Genomic DNA, 24166 nt, shown 5'->3' with positions numbered 1-24166 from the left:
AGAGAGAGAGAGAGAGAGAAAGAGAAAGAGAGAGAGGGAGAGAGAGGAGAGAGAGAGAGGGCAGGGTATAGGGCAAGGTTTGGTATAAGTGGAAATGACTATAAGGTTAAAATAAATTAGATCAATAGAACATAAATAATTTTTTTAAAAAGAGATACAAATGCTCACAAAGGAGCCTACAGTAAATACTGTAACCACCTACAAGTTTTTCAAGGCTGAGATGGGACACTTTTTTTCTTTATACAAAAATTTATTTATGGGGCAGCTAGGTGGCACAGTGAATAGAGCACCGGCCCTGGAGTCAGGAGGACCTGGGTTCAAATCCAGCCTCAGACAACACTTACTAGCTGTGGGACCTTGGGCAAGTCACTTAACTCCAATTGCCTTCCCCCTCCAAAAAGAAAAAATATATATATATTTATTACTTCTTCCACACTTCTAGTCCATCACCTGTGTGCCAAGATATGGAAAATATTTGTATGTTACAGCTCACTGAAGGTAAAGGAAAAAAAATATTTTTTGTTTCTACCTTCATTGAGAAAAGAGTCTCTGTCTAATCCCTTATAGTAGTGTGGAGTATAATTGTGCATCAGTCATCCAAGCATATGCTGGAGGAACACAAGCTCTGGCCGATCCTACTTACCAAACTGGAAGGCTTTGAGTATTGACCCGGCCAGTGGAATGTGTGTCTGCTGTCTCACTATCAGCCTAGCTAATTCAGAAAGATTCATCAACCAATAAGGGGAGAGTTTGCTCCCTGCCCCCCAGGATTGTTTTCTACCAAAGCAACTCATGAAACTGACTTTTAAAACAGTGAAGGGTTGTATTGTACATGACATCATGAACATTTTCAATATTAAAGGAGTATGGTTTAGGAAGCATAACTGAAGATTTCTTTGATGATTGAAGATCTTATCCCTGCATTGCTATATTGAGAAAATGGTCAGAATTCTGAGGGTACAGGACTACAGAAGCAGGTAGAGCAGGTATAGAAGATTAACCTCCTTCTATATTAACACCTCCCCCCAAAGAGGTACCTGAAAGTTTCTTATTTGAATAAAAGACTAAAATCAGGTTGTCTACTTCTTTTTTCTCAAGATGGAGTACAGGGGCAACCAAGTAGCACAGTGAGTAAGAGCACCGGCTCCAGAGTTGGGATGACCTGGGATCGAATCCAGGCTCTGATACTTAGCCCCACACCCAGAAATAACTGGCCGTGTTAACCTTGATCAAGTTACTTAACCCCAATTGCTTTAAAAAAAAAAGATGGAGTACAATAAAATTTAACTTTGATTCCATAAGCTTGCCACTTTTCAAAATTTCCCTACAAAGAAAAGCAGATTTATCCATCCATTAATGAAAGCCAATGCAAAGGTACCTTCCTCTTTTATCTTGGACTATGAAAACCCTACCTATCCTTCAAGGCCATATGTCTCCTCCATTAAGCTTTCCTTGACCACTCAGTGGTCTCTCTCCTAGCATTCACTGCTATCACTCATATGGCAATGGCCATATGTCACTTTACAAAGTAGTTATTTGTTTATATCTCTTTACCATTAGATTGGATTCTCCTTGACAACAAGGGTCTTTCTTTATAGACACCTATATCCTTTATAATGCCTCGCATAATCTGTGTGTGTGGTAAATATTTATGGCTGAACAAAAAAAAAAAAGAAAGAAAAGCCGACTTAACAGAAAGCAAAACAAGGTACTTCAAAGATGAAGTGTAGCAGAGAAAGGGATGATCAGTGTGGGGTAAATCTGGCAGATGAATTTTGACCTGGGTTCTGAAGGAATAGAGTGACAGGCCATCCAGGCCAGAGAATGAATGGTAGGAGGTGAGTCAAGGAAGTATCACACAAAAGCATCTCTTGGCTATCAAAGGGCCCTAGTTAAGATAGTCAGTGCCAACATCACTGATATGGAAATATGTTTTGTGTGACTTCACATGTATAATTGATATCAAATTGCTTACCTTTTCAAGAATGGGGGAAGGACTGAATGGAGGGAGAGAATTTGGAACTCGAATTTTTAAAACATGATTGTTGAAATTTTTTACATGCAATTGGGAAATATTTTTATATTTAATATAAATTTAAATAAAAATAAATATAAACAAATAAATTTTAAAAATATAAATAAAAATAATTTTTAAAAAGAGAGTACCAGTCCTTCTGGGAAATTTACAAACAAATGGCTCATATTTCAAGCTCTGGGTACAATAAAAACTCAAAAACATCATCCTCCACATTGCAAACACAGTTTCTGGCTTCTCAATTTTTCTCTCCCAATAGGCCTGTGTTGAGACTTCTTTGCATATACAGGGAAATCATAATAAAATGGAAACCTGAAAGCTAAATTCTTTTGTACTGCATCTTGAAGAAAAAGAGGTAGACAATCTAATTTTGGTAATCTGTTCAAGTTAAGAAACTTTCAGAGACCTGGGTTCCAATGTGAACTCTGATACTAGCTTGTGACAACTGCTCAGGGCTTTAGTGTGGTCATCTTTCAAATAGGGAGTTAGATGAGATAAGCTCTAAGGTTCTTTCCATTTCTAAATCCCATGATCTTGTTGTCATTGTTCTGTTAAGTTGTTTCATTTGTGTCTGGCTCCTCATGACTCCATTTGGGGTTTTCTTGGCAAAGACACTGGAGTGGTTTGCCATTTCTTTCTCCAGTTCATTTTACAGATGAGGAAACTAAGGCAAACAAAGTTGTTACTTGTCCAGCATCACACAGCTAATAAGTGTCTGAGGCCAGATTTTATAAGGCAAGAGTGAGTAGGTCCAGACCTTAGGCCTATTCCTGCTTGTGGTTTGGCTTGACTATAGATAAAACCTGCTAGGCTTCTCCTAGAAATTCTCTCTATTTTTTTTTTTTTTTTTTTTTTTTTGGAGGGGGGTGGGCAGGGAAATTGGGGTTTAATGACTTGCCCAAGATCACAGGGCTAGTGTTAAGTGTCTGAGGTCAGATTTGAACTCAGGTCCTCCTGACTCCAAGGCCAGTGCTCTATTCACTGCACCATATAGATGCCCCTCTATTGGGGTCTCTATTAATCCCCAGAGTAACATTTTCCTGCCCCTCCCCAGCTTCCTAGATCAGTCCAGTTTTTTTTACTTCTAATAAGTGCTTGTTGAACTGACCTGAATTCTCTTTTCAGTATAGCTGACCGAGAGGAGCAGAGGAAGAAAATGAACTGCAAGTCCTTCCAGTGGTACCTGGAGAATGTCTATCCAGAGCTCAAGTGAGTATATCTCTCAGGCTTCTGTCGTATTTGACTATGAGATGTTAATGATGTTATTGTAAAAAGATGGCAGGCAGGACAACCGTCAGTGCTGCCTAGAGTAGTGTCTAGACTGGTCATTTTGTGGGAACCTAGCAAAGGGGCACAGGAGTCAGGAGGTATTCAATGCTTGGAGGCATCCTTCTTTTCCCCTCCTCTTTGGGCTCTCCCTGTGTCCGCAGGTATTATTCCAGATGGTTGGCCTCTTGGCTGTTAGTCTTGAGCTCCCTTACCACCTACTAGAGGAAAGTGGGGTGAAGGCTACAGAGGATTTGAGATGTAAAAGTAAGAAATAGAAGAAAAGAAGAAATAGAAACAAAAAGTTATGGGACGGATTTGTAATAAAACATGCTAAGGCTTCCATATCTAAAGGAACATGAACCACTTCATAGAAGGTACCTGAATAGTCAATTATCTTTGACTAATGGGGTTGCTCAGAGACAAAATATTTCAAGAAGTTCTTCTTGGGAATTGTCTTCAATGCCTGTTGTTCACTCCTTCTGTTTTCCCCCTCTTCCCTTTCATCTCTTCCCCCCCCCCTTCTTCTCACAGCTCACTTCTTCTTCCTTTTCTCCTTGTTTCTTTCTTTTTTTTATTGTTGTTTAGTCATTTCAGTCATATCTGAATATTCATGACTCCATTTGGGGTTTACTTGGCAAAGGTACCAGAATATTTTTCCTTAACCTTCTCCAGCTCATTGTACAGATGAGGAAACTGAGACAAACAAGGTTAAGTGACTTGCCCAAGGTCATACAGTTAGCAAGTGTCTGAGGCCAGATTTTAATTCAGGAAGATGAGTCTTCCTGACTCCAGACTCAGCACTCTGTGCGCTGCACCACATTCCTTCTTTATACAAAGATTTATAAGCACCAACATCATACTGTACTAGGTATTAAGGATATAAAGACAAATGTAGTGCAGTTCCTGCCCTCAGTGATTTCATATTACACACACATTCACACACACACATACACACACTATGTTCTAATTTCATTGGCCTACTTAAGTCCATAAGATTCCATTTCTCACCTTTTTTGCCCTCGTACACAAGCCTGGAATGCCCTCCTTCATCTCTACCTCCTAGAATTTCTACTTTGGTTCAAGGGTCAGTTTAAATGCTACCTTCCTCAAGAGGCATTTCAGGATCCTCCCCAACTGTTAGTACCCAACACCATCCACCCTCCAAAATGAATTTGTATTTATTTTGTATACATTTGTATGAAAACAAATATATTTACTTGTTTGTGTCCATGCCATTTCTCCCCAATAGATGGTAAGCTCCTTGAGTTCAGAGACTATTTCGTTTGTGTCTTTGTCCCCAACATCTACCATGGTGTGAGGCCCCTGTTTTACACTTTCATGCTTGACAAATGGAATTAAATCGGAGGAGCTTGCATTCTATGGGTGGAAAATGTTCTATTGATACTCTCTACTTTTAAACAACAGTTATCACACAATGTTTATGTCCTAAATCCCTCACTTTTGAACCCTCCCTTGAAAGGGGAACAAAGCCTCTTTACTTGTATGGTTCTTAAACTGGCTCTAAAGACATTTTCAAAAGAAAAATTTCATAAATATTTTGAGCAGTCTTGTTGGCAGTAGCACATGTTTCCTCCAAGGGAACAACTTTTTTTTGGATGGATAGCTTATGATGTATTTGTTTAAAAGTGACCCTTGTTTTTATAATAGTAATAACTAGTATTTATAGAGAATTTTAATGTTTACAAGGAGCATTACAAATGTTAACTCATTTAATCCTTATAATAACATTGTAAGGTAGATATTATTATCTTCATTTTATGGCTGAGGAAACTGAGGCACACTGTAGTTAAGTGACTTTCCCAGGGCCACACAATTAGTAAGTGTTTCTGAGGCAGGATTTGAACTCAGGTCTTATGGACTCCAACTCCACAACTCCACTACCTACCTGCCCTCAATAGTTTCATCTTGTCTACTATTTGGATAGAGGCTCCTACAGAGGAAGGTGATGGAAGTGAGAAAGGAAGGGCTCAGTGGAGGTGTATAATGGTAGAGAATGGTAGTATGTTCACCAAACCAAAAAGGGTACTAGATTTGAAGTCAGGGGACCTGGATTAAGTCTTAGTTTTGCTATTCACTATCTGTGTGACCTTGGGCAAGTTGCTTCAGTTTCCTCTTATTCCTGGGGCCATAGTAACCAAAGTATTTAGAGAAAGAGTGAATAGAGCTTATGTATTTTGAGAAAAATGTCCAAAATAATTCTGCAGTTCACAGACAAATTGCATATGGGGGTAGAATGAGGAGTCAGGTTTGATTAGGGAGAGTGGTCATGTTGGTTTGGGGTCCTGAGTTCTTTTTGCTTACTTTTATGTGTTCTTCTGATAGCCTTCACCCTTATGAATAGTAGTTTGGAGCAAATTTTCTCTTGCAGAGTTGGGTTATGATGCAAAGTTGTGTCTGGGGTCAGCAGTAGCCATAGTCACTACCCTCCCCAAGAGGGTGCCATTGTCAAAGATTCCTGCCAGCAAGAAGTCATAGTTCCCGTCACATAATAGAACCCAAAAGAGAAGGATATAAGAAGAGGGGCCTTAAGCAAGATGGTTCTATTAGTGGTAGCAGTAGTAATAATAATAACAATAAGTCAATTTAATACTTTTGTTTTAAATAATCATTAGCAGGGGCAGCTAGGTGGTGCACCAGCCCTGGAGTCAGGAGGACCTGGGTTCAGTTCCGGCCTCAGACACTTAATACCAAAAAACCAAACTATCCATGTGACCTTGGGCAAGTCACTTAACTCCAATTGCCCTCCAAAAAATTAAATAATCATTAGCTAATAATTAATAACATATTATGATTATTGGTTGTATTTATATGGTACTTCAAGATTTGCTGATCAGTTTCCTTGTAACACTCCTGTGAGATATGTAGTATAAGTTATTATTCCCATTTTGCAGAGAAGGAAACAGAGGCACTAAGAGGTTAAGGGATGCCCATAACTACATAGCTAATAAGATGGAATTTGAATCCAGGTTCCTTGACTCTATAACCAGTGCTCTTTCTATTATGTAAGGAGGAAATTCCAAAGGTAGCACTCATATTGACACAATTGAATGTCCTTTTGTCTCAGGATCCCAGAGAAGGAGCTAATTCCTGGGATCATTAAGCAAGGAACAAGTTGCTTGGAGTCCCAGGGTCAGGACACAGCAGGCAACAACCTGGTTGTCATGGGGAGCTGCAAAGGAACTTCAAACAATCCTCTCATGACCCAGGTAAGCTGCTTGGCAAGCTGGTGCCATCTTTCTGGGCTCATCCACCAGACAAAATGGGATGAAAGTATGAGAAAAGCTCTGAATGATGTTCCACCAGCAGAATTGCTGTGGAAAGGTGTTCTTCTCACCCTAGTTCTTTATCCAGTCCTCTTCCTCTCTATCTGTAACCATCACATCCATTTCCCCAATAAAACCAGCACCACACTTCACACTTAGACTTTCTTCCCCTTCCTGCTCTGTTCTCATCTCCTTCCTAACTGGGTGTCAGTTAATACCCTATTTATATGAATTAGAGTTCATCTTGGGGGCAAAAAAAAAAGGGTCTGTATGAGTAGGACCAAATAAATGCATATATCCTTCACAATATGTATATTCTAGGACCCGTACAATCTCAAAGTTGGTGAGCTATCGAGAACTGAACTTGTGTCCTGCTATACTGCCCAACTCCCTCGCTCTACTGCATATCACCTTCCTCCCTAAATAGCTTTAACTTTTTATTCATTCGTTCATTGCTTTGTTGGTTTTTAGTATCTTTTTTTTAGAGTTCCAAATTTTCCCCTTCCCTCCTATCTCTCCCCCATTCACTGAGAAGGCAAGCAATATGATATGAATTATACATGTAAAGTCTTGTGAAACAGATTTCCATATTAGTCATATTGTGAAAAGAAAGGGAGTGAAAAAGTATGCTTCAATCTACATTCAGAGTCTGCTAGTTCTTTCTCTGGAGGTGGATAGTATTTTTCATCACAAATCCTTTGGAATTGTATTGCTCTGAGTAGCCAAGTCTTTCATAGATGATTATTGTTTCAATATTGCTGTTACTGAATAGAAGGACTGGTTTTTCCATGAACTCTTTCTAATGTAGGAATTGATGAGCAAACATCTTGAAATCCCCAAAGCACTTATTATAAATATTGCAGAATATTCTGTGTGTATACATGTATATACACACATATGTGTATATATACACATATAATGTAATCTCTATGTGGGCAGGTAGGTGGTACAGTGGATAGAGCACTGGACTTGGAATCAGGAAGACTCCTCTTCACGAGTTCAAATCTGGCCTCAGACACTTATTAATTGTGTGACCCTGGGCAAGTCATTTAAACTCTGTTTGCCTCCGTTTCTCATCTGTAAAGTGAGCTGGAGAAGGAAATGGCAAATCACTCCAGTATCTTTGCCAAGAAAACCCAAAAAAGGGGTCAAAATGAGCTGGATGTGACTGAAATGACTAAACAATAAATGGATCTATGAATAGATCAACAGATAATGTATCTATCGATCTATGTATATATGTGTATCTATGTGTATATACATATATGTGCATGTATATGCACACACATACAGAACTCTTTCCTGAGACGGATAGATACTTGGATAAAAAGATAGAGAAATGTAGAAAGATATGTTTTTTTAGGGTCACCTTCACATCAGTGAGGATTCAAGGGCAGGCCTCAGACAGGAAGCCTTAATGGACTGATTTAGTGGAATCACCTGGTGCTATTGTGAATTCCATTTCTCACAGTCCTCTTGAAGGCTGTGACAACTTGGTTCTTTCAAGCATTTTGCTCTAGGTATTTATGGACATAATCCATTCTGTGCTTGTGGAACAGCCTTATTAGGGCAGAATCAACTACCAGGGGTGGTAGAACCTGGAAAATCAAGGGAGGAGAGCAAAATGCTTGGATGGGATTGTCCCACTGGTCAGATGGTATATTTACAATGTTATAAGCACAGAAGCCGGAGAATACATATGGTAAGTGTTGAGTATGTTGCAAACCCTAAGCAACATAAAAGATAAGCACCCCCCAAAGAGTCTTAGGCCTAATATTAATAACAGATTTTTTCTATTTTTCCTACCTTTTAGGAGTGGGTATTCAGTGATCCTCTTATACGGCAACAGGACAAGTGTCTCTCCATCACATCTTTTTCTACAGGGTCCCAAGTCACACTGGAGGCCTGCAACCAGAAAGATGGCAGACAGGTATGTGGCAGCGTGTAAACATTAACCTTTTTCTTACTCCTGTGGATGACTCTGTCATTCCTTATCCAGGCCACAAAGTTTTTATTACCATTAACAACATGAAATAAAATTAATAAGGCTTCCTAATGGGCAGAGTGCTGTGTCAGGGCTGTTGTCAGAGGAAACTTCACTCTGGGAGTTCTTTTGAGTAGACCAAGGTGAAGATTAGGGAATTATGCCGTTGAATGTTTGAGCTGGAAGGGGTCTTATGCATCATCAAATCTATTTCCCTTATTTTTAAGATAAGAAAACAGATTCAGAGAAAGGAAGGGACTTGTTCTATTGTGGTAATAATAGCACCTTACATTTGTGTTGGCCTAACCACTGAAAAAATGCTTTCACAGACATTACAGTTCTTATTGTCACCCAAATCTCTCTTGAGGATCAGCTAATGCTGATAGGTCTTTCCCTATCTTCCTTTCAGCATAAGTAACATGTTGTAATGAAAAGAGAATCTCGGAGTGGCCAGGTGGTACAGTGAATAGAGCACCGGTCCCAGAGTCAGGAGGACCTGAGTTCAAATCCAGCCTCAGACACTTAACACAAAAACTAGCCATGTGACCTTGGGCAAGTCACTTAACCCCAATTGCCCTCCCCAAAAAATGTGTTGAGAAGAGAATCTGACTAGGAGTCAGAAGACTGATTTCTTTTTTTTCCATTTTATTTTTTTTTTCCATTTTTCAAATGCTTTATTAACTTCTGATTTACATCATTAGCAGACTGATTTCTAATCTTGGTTCTTACCATTGACTTTGGGCAAATCACTTAATCTCTGTAGATCCCAGTTTCTTCATCTGTAAAATGTGGGGTTTGGACTAGTTGATCTTGAAGTTTCCTTTACAACCCAAGGTATAATAGGCAATGTTTAACAACTATCTCTCTAGGAAAAAAAAGTGCACCTGATATGTTTTTACTCTTATTCTGTATTAATAACACTTTAAGTTGGTATAGTAGACAGCTAAGTAGAAGAGTGGAGAGAATATGGGGCCTGGAGTCAGGAAGACCTGAGTTCAAACCTGACCTCAGACACTTGCTAGCTGTGTGACCCTGGGCAAGTCACTTAACTCTGCCTCAATTTCTTCATCTGTAAAATTAGCTGGAGAAATTACTCCAATATCTTTGCCAAGAAAACCCTAAAGGGGGTCATGAAGAGTCAGACAAAACCGATACAAGTGAATGACAAAAATCTATAGCAACCCCTGGTTTGTAGTATTTGTTAATTTCTAAATTTGCCAATTTCCCATGGAAAATTTAACAATCAGTTCTCTAGGATCATTAGGTTGGCTCCAGCACACCTCTGCCAGTGATAACTCCCAGTTTCGATGCTTCAATTATCTCCTTTAAAATTTATCTAGAAGCAGCTTGATAGTGTCTGTAGAGGATAGAGTACTGAACATGGAGTCAGAGAGATGGAAGTTCACACCGTGCTTCACTTACTTGCTGTGTGACCACAGGCAAATTACTTAACAAAGGTTAACTTAGCCTGAGTTTCCTCATTTGTAAAAGGGGGATAATAATAGCACCCATTTCACAGATTTGTTGTGAGGATCAAATGAGATAATATGCAATGTGTTTTACAAACCTCAAAGCACTAAATAAATGCTAAGTATTATTATCTTCATAGCACCCATATTTTTAAATTAAGCCAGGTATCATTAACCCATTTTGTAGACAAGGATACTGAAGCTCAGAGGTGAAATGGTTTGTCCCAGACCAGTGTTCCTTTACCTACTGCTGCCTGCTGTTTTTCAGTTGCCTTCTTTTCTTTTGGCAAGGCAATTGGGGTTAAGTGACTTGCCCAGGGTCACACAGCTAGTAAGTATGTCAAGGGTCTGAGGCCGGATTTGAACTCAGGTCCTCCTGACTCCAGGGCCAGTGCTATTCATTGGGCCACCTAGCTGCCCCGGGTCAGTTGCCTTGTTGAAGCCTTCTTTGTGGCAGCTGCAACAAATGAGTGGCCCATGGGTTAATTGGCTAGGGACTTTTGAAAAAATTAATCTTTTGTTTATTTATTTTTAGTTTTCAACATTCATTTCCACAAGATTTTGAGTTACAAATTTTTCCCCACCTATCCCCCACCCCAAGATAGAAAGCATACTGAATACCTCTTTCCCCAATCTGCTTTCTCTTATATCCTCCCCCATTCCCCCCTAACTTTCTAGTAGGGCAAAATGGATTTCTATACCCCAGTGCCAGTATATCTTATTTACCAGTTGCCTGTAAAAAGCAATTTTTTAAACATTTGTTTTTAAAACTTTGATTTCCAGATTCTTTTCCTTCTTCCCTCCTCACCCACCCCCACTGGGAAGACAAGCAATTCAATATAGGTTGTACATGGATAGTTACGCAAAATGTTTCCTTAGTAGTTATATTGTGAAAGACTAACTATATTTCCCTCCATCCTATCCCTCCCCACCACCTATTCCATTTTTGCCTTTGACCCTATCCCTTTTCAAAAGTGTTTGCTTCTAACTATCCTCTCCCCCAATCTGCCCTCCCTTCTATAATCCCCCCTCTTATCCCCTTTTCCCCTACTTTCCTGTAGGGTAAGATACCCAATTGAGTGTGTATATCATTCCCTCCTTGAGCCAAATTCAATGAGAGTAAGGTTGACCCATTCCCTTTCACCTGCCTGTTCTTCCCCTCCATTGTAACAGTTTTGTCTTGCCTCTTTTATATGAGATAATTTACCCCAAATCTCTCTCTCCCTTTCTCCTTCTCATATTACATTCCTCTCTCACCTCTTAATTTTATTTCTTAGATATCTTCCCTTCCTATTCAACTGATCCTGTGCCCTCTATATATACATGTATACACATATACAAAAACACATATGTATTTATACACACACATATACCCTTCCATACATACATATATATGTATGTATATATATATATATACAGATATACTCCCTTCAACTATCCTCATACTGAGAAAAGTCTCATGAATTGCAATTATCCTTTTTCCATATGAACATGGATATGAATAGTTCAACTTTAATAAGTTCCTTATGATTTCTTTTTCTTGTTTACCTTCTCATGCTTCACTTACTTCTTGTATTTGAAAGTCAAATTTTCTGTTCAGCTCTGGTTTTATCATCAAGAATGCTTGAAAATCCTCTATTTCATTGAATGACCATATTTTCCCCTGAGCATTATACTCAGATTGCTGGGTAGGTAATTCTTGGTTTTAATTCTAGCTCCTTTGACCTCCAGAATATCATATTCCAAGCCCTTTGATCCCTTAATTTAGCAGCTGCTAGATCTTGTATTATCCTAATTGTGTTTCCACAGTACTCAAATTATTCCTTCCTGACAGCTTGTCATATTTTCTTCTTGATCTGGGAACTCTGGAATTTGGCTATGATATTCCTAGGAGATCTTTTTCAAGAGGCAATCAGTGAATTCTTTCCATTTCTACTTTGCCCTCTGGTTCTAGAATATCAGGGCAATTTTCCCTGAGAATTTCTTGAAGGATGATTTCTAGGCTTTTTTTTTTTGTCATGGCTTTCAGGTAGTACAGTAATTTTTAAATTATTTCTCCTGGATCTATTTTCTTTTTCTTTTTTTTTTTTTAAGCAATCGGGGTTAAGTAACTTGCTCAAGGTTACACGGCCAGTTATTTCTGGGTGTGGTGCTAAGTATCTGAGGCCGGATTTGATCCCCAGGTCATCCTGACACTGGAGCTGGTGCTCTTACTCGCTGAGTCACCTGGCTGCCCCTAAGCAATCGGGGTTAAGTACCTTGCTCAAGGTTACACGGCCAGGTGTTTCTGGGTGGGTAATAAGTGTCTGAGCCCGGATTCGATCCACATGTCATCCCGACACTGGAGCCGGTGCTCTTACTTGCTGTGCTACCTGGCTGCCCCATCATGGATCTATTTTTCAGGTCAGTGGTTTTTCCAATGAGATATTTCACCTTGCCTTCTATTTTTTCATTTGTTTGGATCTGTTTAATAGTATCTTGATTTCTCATAAAGTCATTAGCTTCCATTTAGTCCAATATAATTTTGAAGGAACTATTCTCTTCAGTGAGTTTTATAAATGCCTTTTCCATATGCCCAATTCGACTTTTTAAGGCATTCTTCTCCTCATTGGTTTTTTGGACCTCTTTTGCCATTTGAGTTAGTATATTTTTAAGGTGTTATTTTCTTCAGTATTTTTTGGGTCTCCTTTAGCAGGCTGTTGACTCACTTTTCATGATTTTCTTGTACCATTTTCATTTCTTTTCCCAATTTTTCCTCTACTTCTTGATTTTCAAAATTATTCTTGAGCTCCTCTATGGTCTGTAACCAGTTCATATTTTTCTTGGAAGCTTTTGATGCAAGAGTTTTGACTTTGCTTTCTTCTTCTGCTTCCATGTTTTGATCCCTTTTTTCCCCAAAAAAAGGATTCCATGGTCTAATTGTGCTTCCTCTGCTTGCTCATCTTGCCAGCCAATTACCTGATTTTTGAGCTCCTTGCCACAGTAGAACTCTGCTTCCAGAGTGGAGAGAGCTGTGTCCCAAATTGCTGTGGGTTTTGTAAATGTTGTCAGAGCTATGAGGAGGGCGCCCTCTCTACAAGCTCTGGCACCCTGATGTTCCTCACCCCAGGACTACCACCTAAGACTATGACCCAGATGTAAGCAGGTCAAAGCAAGAGTGATTGCCTTCTGAATGGTCACTTGGTCCCCCTATGATCTGCAGTCCAGGAGCTCTGGAAGCAGCCACCTGGCAGCAGCTATAGCCACCAAGCCTCCACCACCTCTTGTCCCAGGGGCAGGGGCTGGACCATACTCTTCTGTCAACAAGTTCCAACAGAGTTCCCTACTGACTTTTTACTTTCTATTTGGTGTTTATGGGTTTAGAAGTCTGGAAACTGCCACAGCTGTGGATGATTCACTCTCCTGAAGTCTGCTCTGGCCAGTCTATGCCACTGGTCAGGCTGCCCCAGATCTATGCCTCTGTGGCTCATGTGGGACTATGATCAACTCCCAGCCCTATGCAATAGACCCTTCCTGTCAGCCTTCCAGGTTGCCTTCAGTGGGAGATTTGTTTCTCTCTGTCACTTTGTGGGTTCTGTAGCTCTAAAATTTGTTTAAAGTCATATTTTATAAGTATTGGAGGTGGTTGGTATGGGAGCTTAAGCAAGTTCCTGCTTTTACTCTGCCATCTTGGCTCCACCCCTGGCTAGGGACTTTCTCTCAGAGGATCACATGGCATCTCAGAGTTGAAAGGAACTCAGAAGCCTCCTAATCCAACTTATAACTGAACAAGAATTTCCTACATCATCATCAAGAACTGGTCATCCAGCCTCTACTCTAAGACCTCTAATAAGGGAGAAACCACTACCTCCATAGACAACCTCTTTTAGCATAGTTCTAATCATTGGTAAGTTTTCCCTTACATCTAGCCAAAATCTACCTCTCTGTAATTTCCACCCATTTTTTCCACTTCTCCCTTTCTGTGGTCCAAGCAGAATAATTCTCATCTATCTTCCTTCAAATATTTGAAGACATCTATCATGTCCCCATCAAGTCTTCTCTTTTCCAGTCTCAACATCCCCTTTTCCCTCAACCAATCCTCAGGCCTTTCGCCATCTTGGTTACTTACCTCTCGTTGCTGTCCAGTTCATCATTCTCTCATTGTACCAACCCTTCCCCTACCTTCCTTCCACTTCTACTATAGAGCCTTCCTTCTAAATCCCAATCTACCCTCCTCTGCTCTAGTCCAACACATAAAGGCATTCCTATCCCTCAGTGGATGAAAGAAGCATTCAGTTTTTTTCACTGCATTTTAACTGTCTCTCTATCGCATCCAGAGTAATGGAGGAATCTTCCCAGTCACCCCAATGGTTCTCTTCTTTGAGGTTGATGCTTCCTCTTTTTCAAAATTTAGTTTCTTCCTCTTATCTTAAGTTCACATACATTGAATTTGGGGTTTTCCTCCCATCACTACCATGGCTCCTGTTCCTGTACACACAATAGTTGAGATGAAACCTATGGCTAGACTCCATACGACAATGTACTCTCTTACCTCTTGGGCCAGGAAATTTCCATATGTCCTGATCTAGGTAGAATTACTAGGAGTGAAGGACCAAGAAGTTCTCCAGAGGTTTTCCACCTAAGACCACAGACCCTTCTCCTTCACACTTATCTTTCAACTCTTCATTTCCCAGGCTTTTCCGATTTCACAAATCCAAGAAGAAATGGTACACTAGTGTAGTTAGATAAAGGCAGCATGGTAGAGTAGGAAAATCTATTTGGCTTTTTGGACCTCTTTTGCTATTTGAGTTAGTCTATTTTTAAGGTATCTCATAAAGGTATTAGGAGACCAAATTTAGATGTGAAAATGTCAAAAAAAAAAATGTCACACACATTCAAGGCAATACTTGTCTTCTGAGATTCCTGGAATTGGTCAGTCACTGGAGAAGTTGAATGAGCTGAGAGAAGATCCGTTGCCCTTGAGGGCCTTCAGCTTAGTAGAATGCCTACTCTAAGAGAAACCTGTGGGCCTTCTGGTGTCTGGTCAAGGTATGATACTATAGCTAATGAATAATTGGTGGTGGGTTCTACAGAGACTTTTTTTGACTCAAGATCATATGGAAGATTTATAGATTGCTTAGGCTAGTAGGGAATATCTAGTCCAATCCTTCATTTATAGATGAGGAAACTGAAGCCCAAAGAGGTTAAATGATCTCTCCCTCATCCTATAACTAGTTAGTGGCAGAACTGGGACTTGAATCCAAGACTCTTTACTACCAGTCAGGAGATGGAAAAAACACAGAGGATATCCTAGGGCATCAAGTGGTGCCAGCTACTTCCTCTCAAACCATCTACTCTATTCACCATTGATTGATTGCTCTCTGATGTCCCTATACAAAAGTCCCTAGATAATTCCACTGAAGAATTGTCTCCTATCATATTTTTTTGCTTTCTCAGTGGGTGAGAAAGGGAGTGTGGGGGAAAGAGAAGATTTAGAATTGAAAATAAATATTTAATTAAAAAATAATTGTTCCCTAAAATTTGTATTCCCTGATCTTCCAGATCCAAGGTTGTGGGTGGCTCTGCAAATTGTCTTTCCCTCAGTTCCTCCCAAAAGTTTATTTATTAAATGAAAATCCCAGTGTATACTCCCCTCTACCCAGCCCTTCCTCCCTAACCTCCACATCGCAGTCACTTGGCTCTTACTCTCACAATTAATATAGATCATCACTGCTTCCTTACCTTTTTCCCTGGCTGTTTCACTAGCAATAATTATAGCATGAATACTTGTACTCAGTTGTAGAGCTGCTCCTTCACTTTATTCAGCCAAATGAAGGGAAGAGACAGGTCTAAATGGGACTACTCCCCTTTCCTACATGGCTCAGTGTAGTACTGGGTCTGGAGTCAGGATTCTGCCTCAGACACTTAATTAACTGTGTGACCCTGGGCAAGTCACTTCATGTCTGCTTCATTTCCCCAACTACAAAATGGAGATAATATCAGCACATACCTCCCAGGGTTTTTGCGAGGATCAAATGGCAATTTTTTTTTAAGTTACTTAGCACAGCACCTGACACTTAGTAGGCACTATAAAAATGCTTATATCCTTCCCTTTCTTCTCTAGTCCCCTCCACCAGCTCCTAGTGCCTCTCCCTCCAAAATACTCATATTTATATTGTATATATTTTTCAAAGATTTAAATGTGTACATGTTTATCCTCCAAATAAAATGTACTCTTTAAGGTAAGAAGTCGAGTTCATTTTTGTGTCTTTGTATCCTCAGCACCTAGCACAGTGCCTGGCACGTGAAAAATACCTAAAAATGTTTGATTGGTTGAGGAGTAAGGCAGGAGAACTCGATACAGAACTTAGCATTCATTCCTGCTTCCACCTTGAACCACACTGCCCTCTAACCTTGGTCAAAGACCCAAGTTTCCTCTTGGGTTCCTGATGACATAGCTTTCTATATAAGTCATATTCCAGATGTTCTCCAGCTGTTTTTCCTTCATTAGTGGATGGAGAAAACTGAGACACCAGGAAGTGAATGAAGTAGTTTGAAATGTCCCTGATGAATCTATAATGGGGGTCAAGAAAGAAACTCAACTCTCCTTCACACTGTTCTTAGCCCAAGCTGGCATGGTACAGACCTATGATTTTTATTGATGTAGGGAACTCCAATATGGAAATTCTCCCCAGTGATGTAGATCTCCAATTAGTCTTACAGAATTGTCTGAAGGCACAGAAAAGTTGGGTAACTTGCCTGTGATAACAGGGTAAGTATGTGTTAGAGGCAGGATTTGAAAGTAGGAGGTCTTTTTTGGCTCTGGAATGATCTTCTACCATATTGTCTCTCATAGCAGAGATCTTGTTTGTGTAAGTGGATGCTAGACAGGTTTTTTCAAGAGTCTTAGTGCATTTTAAAGTCTTTCATAGCTTAAAAAACACTCAGACTTTTGGGACACCCTGGATATGGGTCACAAAATGATCCTGAAACTGGAAAGGAGAGTGTGGTGGTAGACATATACAAGAGGTGCCATGTCATATGCCTAGCTATAGTTATTTTTTAAAATAAAAACCTGCTTTTCTCTCTTTCTTCCCCCTACTAGAAATGGAAGATGAAAGGTTCTTTTATCCAACATTTTGTCAGTGGCCTCTGTTTGGAGAACCAATCCCCACAGGTGGTGACCGGACTGTGCCAGGTGGATTCACCTGCCCAACAGTGGGAGCTAATGCAAGCCACATGATGGTAGCCCCAGAGACCTCATCATTCCTTTTTGCATGAGACTTTGGGGCTGGAATGGGGTTAGGGTGGGGGAGTGTCAAGCCGGGTTGTTTTCATCTTGTCAGCGTTTTTGTTGGGATCATCAGCAAACATTGCCACCATGTTAAGTGTTTTTCCAAAGCTCATGCTGTGGGAAGTAGGGGGGCACTGGCATGCCCATGGACTCCCTGCCCCTAGCAGTTGTACCCGTATTCCTAGCCTTACTCCTGGTAGAGGAGATGGTAAGGATTATGGACTGTGACTGGCAAACTCAAAGACTGGGCAGAGTTGGGGTGGCACTCTGCCCTTTTCTTATTTCCCATTCCTATAGACATCCCTGACCCTAGTGTCCCCAAGCCTAATTTATCCACAATGAGGGATGATGGTTTGTATATGAACATGTGGGTGATGTTGTTATGTGGGGATAGGAAGGCCTAACTCCTCTGTGGTGTATCTGGCTCCTGACTGGGGTCCTAAGCTACAGAAGGTCTGTAGGGTAATGGGATGGGAGGGGTGGAAGAATCCTAGTATGGGGAAGAAATGATTAAAAATGGGATTACCACCATAGGAGATGGGTCAAGGGTGTAGAATGAGGGAAAAGCCCAGGGTTATCAATGCAGGGTCTGCATAGAAGAAATTCCAAGATTGGGATGCTTAAAATGTATAAAGAGGCAACCCTAGAAGGCAGAAGGATGGATAAGTTTCTGAAGGGGGTAAGCTAGACAAAAGGTAAAATCCTTTCCTTTAGAGGTAGTTTGTCCCTCGTCAATACCATCCTGACTCTTCTGGGTTGGAAAAGACCATTAATAAGAAAACTTGAAAGGCTAGTTCATTAAACTGTTCCTGGTGCCTCTTCCTTTAGGGCTTGGACAATTTCCCCTTGGTTTTAATTTCTTAACCCCTATTACCTATGCTGGAAATCTTAAGGATAGTGGTCCCCAAATTTTTTTTTATTTTATATCCTTATAATTTTAAAAAAGAAAAACAATACCACTTTTTTTATAAAATGGTACATATTCTAGGGAAAGGGGAGGAGTTTTCAATGGCACCTATATGGCTACTACCATGAGTACCCAGGTGAGGGTTAAATTATAGCTGTTCTGAGGGGCTAACATTTGTACTGTGAAGAGTGAAGGGTAGGTGTGGTTGTTTTGGAGATAAGCCTGATGATTGGCTATCCTAAGGAGGATGGGATTTGACCCATATTCCCACCTTTCCATTGGTTGGCCAAAGGCTCCTTAAAGTCAAGCCCCAGCCACCAGCTCCTTTGGAATCATGCCACAAACCCCGAGGGGGGTTCACACCCCACTTTAGAGACAACTGCTCTAGTAGACACTCTTGAAAGGAATTTAAATGACTACTAACATATGCATTCCAGCTCCCCTACCAACCAGTCACTTTCCCCCATCCTCCATATGTGACTTGTGCCTTCTGAAAGGTCATTTGTCTTTATAAGGAGGATGTTATCTTAGGGTTAGAAGAGATGTGGCTCCTTTGCATGGTATGAATAATACCTCTCTCCTTGCAGAAACCCCAGCCCTGCTGTTATGGAAGGACTGATAAAGAAGAGCCAACCTTGGGAGCTCTGATTGAGAAAAGAAAGCTCCCACTTCTTCCCTTTCCTATACCTTGGCCTCCTTCTAGAGTTCTTCCATCCCCTCCCCCTCCACAACCACATCCTTATATTGAGCCAGGAAGGTGTATCCTTAGGGGTTCTCGCTGGTGGCCAAAGGCTGTGTGTCTACTTCATAGTTTCCCATGATTCTTCCCTTAGAACAAGCAAACCTCCACAGGGCTGCCTTCCTCCTGGGTTTAGGTATCACCCAGGTACTATAAGGGCCTAGCAAGAAGTATAGCTTTGTTCAGCTCTAGACCTTTCTAGATGGAAAACACAAACTCTTCTTGAAGTGCCCTCATTTTGCTTTCTTCTTGATGTCTATAGCACAGAGTTGATATCACATCTGCTCCCTAGCCTATATTTTTCATTTGGATGGTGTCCAAAGGTTCTGTCATAGCAAATGTCTGTATTATATGGGGGAGCATTTCAACAGGTTATTCTTTTGCTGAACTATTATTTAGAGGCTATTTCCTCTTTGAGGGGAATATTGTCTGTGTCCTACCATACTTATGTTATAGGAATGTGTTGCCAGTAACTCCACCTGGGGAGGGCATAATCATATTGGCCCATACCTCTTAGCCACAGTATGACATTTGGTGTGGGTCAGTGTTTACCTACGGAATTCCAATGTTAAGTGTAATATTGTTTTATCCATTCCAGTCTTTCTTGATGAATTAACACCCAATCCAGTCTAATCCAATCCAAGTTTATTCAACAAACATGCATTATGCCCCTACTATGTACTTTGAGAGCACTGCTCTCAAAACAACGAACAGCCTTCATTTGATTTGGACCACTAATAAAATTCTGAAGCATCTCAGGATAAGTTGTAGGAGTAAATGGTCTTTATGTAGAGTTTGGATTGATGTGATGAGAAAATACTGCTTTTTGATGAGTTATTTCCAAGGGTCCCAAATTTGTTCCCAGTGGTCATGTCAGAAGGCTCAGAGCTGTTTTATTTTTGTTCTTCTCAACCAAAGCATGTGCTACTTAGCTGTCCTTGAGGAACTTGTCTTTATGAATGCCTGTAATAAAACCCTTCTCAAACATGTGTGTACCACCTTCCTTGGCTCCCAGTTCCCACATAGCCTCTACACAAATATATGTTCCACCCTGCCCAGGATTCCCTGACCTTCTGGTTGGTAGTCAGTTGCTTCCTGCACTGCTCTTTCTCAGTGATGTCCCCAATGTCTCTGGGTGGGGTTCCCATAGTGTTTTGCAAGTGACATTGATTGCTGCATAATTCCTGGAGCCCAGTGGAAGAGAGGAGGTTTAAGAATAATGATGACAGTGATAATAAATGATACCTTGCAACAACAATAAATGGTATCTTGTTTGATTTTCACAATGGTAACATAAGGGTGGTAAGGCAGGTATTGCCATCCCCATTTTATAAGCAAGGAAGCTGGGACATAGGTTAAATGACTTACTTCAACTCATACAAATATCGTCATGTTAAGGTCAAAACAAAAACCTAACTCTCCTCTGTGGTAGCAAAATGACCCTGGCCCAGGGAGAATTCATATAAGGTCATGATAAGGTCAACACTAGAAACCATCTATCACCTCCAAGCCCTGTACTCATTCCATTCAATTATAAACCAAATCTCCAAGGTCCCCATATGATCCTTTTAAATCTAACAATCAATTGTAAAGAGAGGAGTGATCTTTGGCAATCTGAAGAGTGGGAATGTTGAGGGGAGGGCATGGTGTAGTGAGGTACCTGACAGGTTAAACTCTGATATCTTTGAGGATGCAGGATCATTGTAGCTGTTTTGCATTTCTCCCCCCTTGCTGGGCATGGGGAAAGTTAGTATATAGGTGAAGCACTGCAGACTTGATAATAGTCAGATTGCTTCCTGATTGGCCAACCACAAGTATGCAATTTGAAAACTAGACCAGGGCTTCTTAAACTTTTTCCATTAGTAAACCTCTGTGATTCACAGTTTAAGAAGCTCTGGACTAGACCAATAAACTGGATTCAAGAAACTCAGGGAGCTGAATCTCAGCCTCAGTTGATATGATCAATTATACTGATAGTTTTCCTAATATTGAATTATCCTTGCATTCCTGGAATAAATCCTACCTGAATAAAGTGTATTATTCTCATGATAAATTGCTGTAGTCTTTTTGCTAATATTTTATTTAAAATTTTTGCATCTATATTCATGAGGGAAATTGGTCTATAATTTTCTTCCTCCATTTTGTCTCTTCCTGATTTAGGTATCAGTACCATATTTATGTCATAAAAAGAGCTTGGTAGGACTCCTTCTTCTCCAATTTTCCCAAATAGTTTGTGAAGTCTTGGAATCAATTGTTCTTTAAATGTTTGATTGAATTCGCTTCTAAAACCATCTGGCCCTGGAGATTTTTTCCTAGGGAGTTCATTGATAGTTTGTTCAATTTATTTTTCTGAAATGGGGTTATTTAAGTGATTTACTTCCTCTTCAGTTAATCTGGGAAGCTTATATTTTTGTTAATATTCATCCATTTCACTAACATTGTCAAATTTATATGTGTACAATTGGGTAAAATAATTCCTAATTGTTTTAATTTCCTCTTCATTGGAGGTAGATTCACCCTTTTCATTTTTTTATACTCATCATTTGGTTTTCTTCTTTCATTTTTTTATCATATTGACTAAAGGTCTATCAATTTTATAGGTTTTTTCATAAAATCATCTCAGTTCCATTTATTAATTCAATGGTTTTCTTAATTTCAATTTTATAAATCTCTCCTTTGGTTTTCATTCTTTCTAATTTAGTATTTAATTGGGGATTTTCAATTTGTTCTTTTTCTAGCTTTTTCAGTTGCACGCCCAATTTATTGACCTCCATTTTCTCTATTTTATTCACGTATGCATTCAGGGATATAAATCTTTCCTTAGAACTGCTTTTGCTGCCTCCCACGAGTTTTGGTATGTTGTCTAATTATTTCCATTCTCTTGAATGAAGTGACTGATTGTTTCTATAATTTCTTGTTTGACCGACTCATTCTTTAGGATTAAATTATTTAGTTTCCAATTAGTTTTTAGTCTGTCTTTCCATGGCCCCTTATTGCATATAATTTTTATTGCATCATGGTATGAGAAGAATGCATTTAATATTTCTTCCTTTCTACACTGAATTGTGAGGTTTTTATGCCCTAATACATGGTCAATTTTTGTATATGTGCCATGTACCACTGAGAAGAAGGTATATTCCTTGTTATCTCCATTCATTTTCTCCAGAGGTCTATCATATCTACCCTCTCTAAAATTCTATTCGCCTCCTTAACTTCTTTCTTGTTTATTTTGAGGCTAGATTTATCAAGTTCAGATGGGGGAGATTGAGTTTTCCCACTAGTATAGTTTTGCTATCTATTTCTTTCTTTAATTCCCTTACCTTCTCCTCTAGGAATCTGGATGCTATACCACTTGGTGCATATATGTTAAGTAATGATATTGCTTCATTCTTAATGGTGCCTTTTAGCAGGATATAGTTTCCTTCCTTATCTCTTTTAATTAGATCTATTTTTGCTTTTGCTTTATCTGACATAAGGATTGCTACCCCTGCTTTTTTTACTTTAGCTGAAGCATAATATATTCTGAATCTCAGCCTTAGTGAAGGTGTGTTGTAGGAATTATGTGCTGCTCTCCTTTGTGGTTGAAAGATGGCAGAATGATTCTGACCAAAGAAGAATCAGGAAGAACTGGATGAGGTCTGGTAATTGCTTGTAATTGGTAATTGGTAAATGCGGCCTGGTTAGAAAGCTTTAGTGTCCCTCAGATTTATTTTATTTACACTTCCCATTACTTTACCTTGGTATATTATTTCTCTTTTCCCTTATAAATAAAGCTCAGAAAGTATACTCTTATGGTTGGGAGCACATGGGGAAATGGTGTTTAGGAAAACACAGAAGTGAGTGCTATGATCAGAGCATCCAGAAATAATAGTGGCAGTGGACAGTGAGATGTGTGGGACAGGTAATTAGGGTGTGGGTACAGCACCTCTGTACCCAGGATGTTGGACTGGCTCAAGGACCTACCGTGTTTCCCTGATAATAAGACCAATCCTGAAAATAAGCCCTCCCCTTACTGTGTAAGATTCCTCTAAAATAAGCCCTCCCCAGAAAATAAGCCCTATTGAGATTGCTACTGTAGTGAAGGTGATCCCCTGCGCTACACACTACATTACGGTACCCTCTGTATGCACCGTCCCCCCCCCTGGGTGAAACGCACGCCGCGCTCCGAGCTGCATCCAATCAGAGCTGCAGCAGTGAGTGCGTCATCCTGTTCTTTATTGAATTCATTATTGAATAAAGGTACATTTTTTTGTTCACATTTACCTGTTTATTAAAATTGCTGTCAATGTTCATTAAAATAAGCCCTCCCCTGAAAATAAGCCCTCTGGTGTTTTTCTGTCCAAAAAATTAATAAGACAGTGTCTTATTATTGGGGAAACATGGTAGGAAGGGCAAAACGAAAGAGTTTGATCCAGAAGCCCCAGGTGTGCAACTAGAACTCAGTTCCCCCACTGGGATTCAGCGATCAGGGAAGTTTAGTAAGAAATGAAATATGGGAACTCCTGAGGGCCAAAGGCAAGATCATCTGGATAGGCTGGTGCCTAAGAAGCTAACTGAGAGTAAGAGAGACCAGAATCTAGAGGCCTGGGTTGGATCTTTCACCTTGTCACTTGGAGCAGCTCTTCCTCTCATTCATTTGGGGTGAAGGAAGAAGGAAAAGGGATAAAGAGATGCAATTCATAGCATCTTTATTATTATCCCTTTTCCTTGCATTGAACTAACATTCCCTGGCACCCTAAACAACGTTTTTCTTTTGATTCCCAGAGTTGAACCTATGACTCACCAATCATGAAATTCTAAAGGTACAACTTTGATTTAAGGTGAAAATTTGGCTGGGTATTCAGCTCATTTTGTGTTTTCCACTCTGTCTATTCTGGACGAGCCAACCTATTACTCTACATATTCTGGGAGATTCCTTAGTTCCCCCAAACTAAGCTAAGACCTAACTAAACCCAGAGGAGAAACAAATCCCTGTGATCTTGGAGATGAGAGAAAAATGCAGTCCATTCTGTCCTATACTGGACAAACTGCATCTGAAATACTGTATTTAGTTTTGGCACCACATTTTAAAATGGACACTGACAAACTAGATTCTTTCCAGGGGAGAGATGCCAGAATGGTAAGAGGGTTTTGGAAACTATGTCAGATAAGAAACATGTGAAATAGCTCTAGAGAAGAGAATTTTTTTAAAAATCTGGAAAACAGA

The 24166-nt window shown here is 39.9% G+C and overlaps 1 protein-coding gene across 2 annotated transcripts in view; it reads left to right on the top strand.

Annotated features, from left to right (window-relative positions):
• GALNT16 (polypeptide N-acetylgalactosaminyltransferase 16) overlaps positions 1-20222 on the top strand; it is a 156319-nt gene extending 136097 nt beyond the window's left edge. Inside the window, exons 12-16 of one of the 2 annotated variants that reach the window (XM_069092000.1) lie at positions 3161-3244; positions 6390-6531; positions 8402-8518; positions 17126-17265; positions 18809-20222. In XM_069092000.1, coding sequence (XP_068948101.1) covers positions 3161-3244; positions 6390-6531; positions 8402-8518; positions 17126-17263 — 481 coding nt within the window. In that variant the 3' untranslated portion in view covers positions 17264-17265; positions 18809-20222. Of the gene's footprint in view, positions 1-3160; positions 3245-6389; positions 6532-8401; positions 8519-17125 lie in introns of both variants that reach the window. The other variant, XM_069091999.1, reaches the window with a different exon arrangement.
• Positions 20223-24166: the final 3944 nt, after the last annotated feature.

This window comes from Petaurus breviceps, unplaced genomic scaffold (genome assembly GCF_028583685.1).
Source record: "Petaurus breviceps papuanus isolate PSGF00001 unplaced genomic scaffold, PetGlider_PUasm1.0 189, whole genome shotgun sequence".
Lineage (NCBI taxonomy): Eukaryota > Metazoa > Chordata > Mammalia > Diprotodontia > Petauridae > Petaurus > Petaurus breviceps.
Note: the sequence above shows the minus strand (reverse complement) of the source record. Positions and strands in the feature narration are given on the sequence as shown.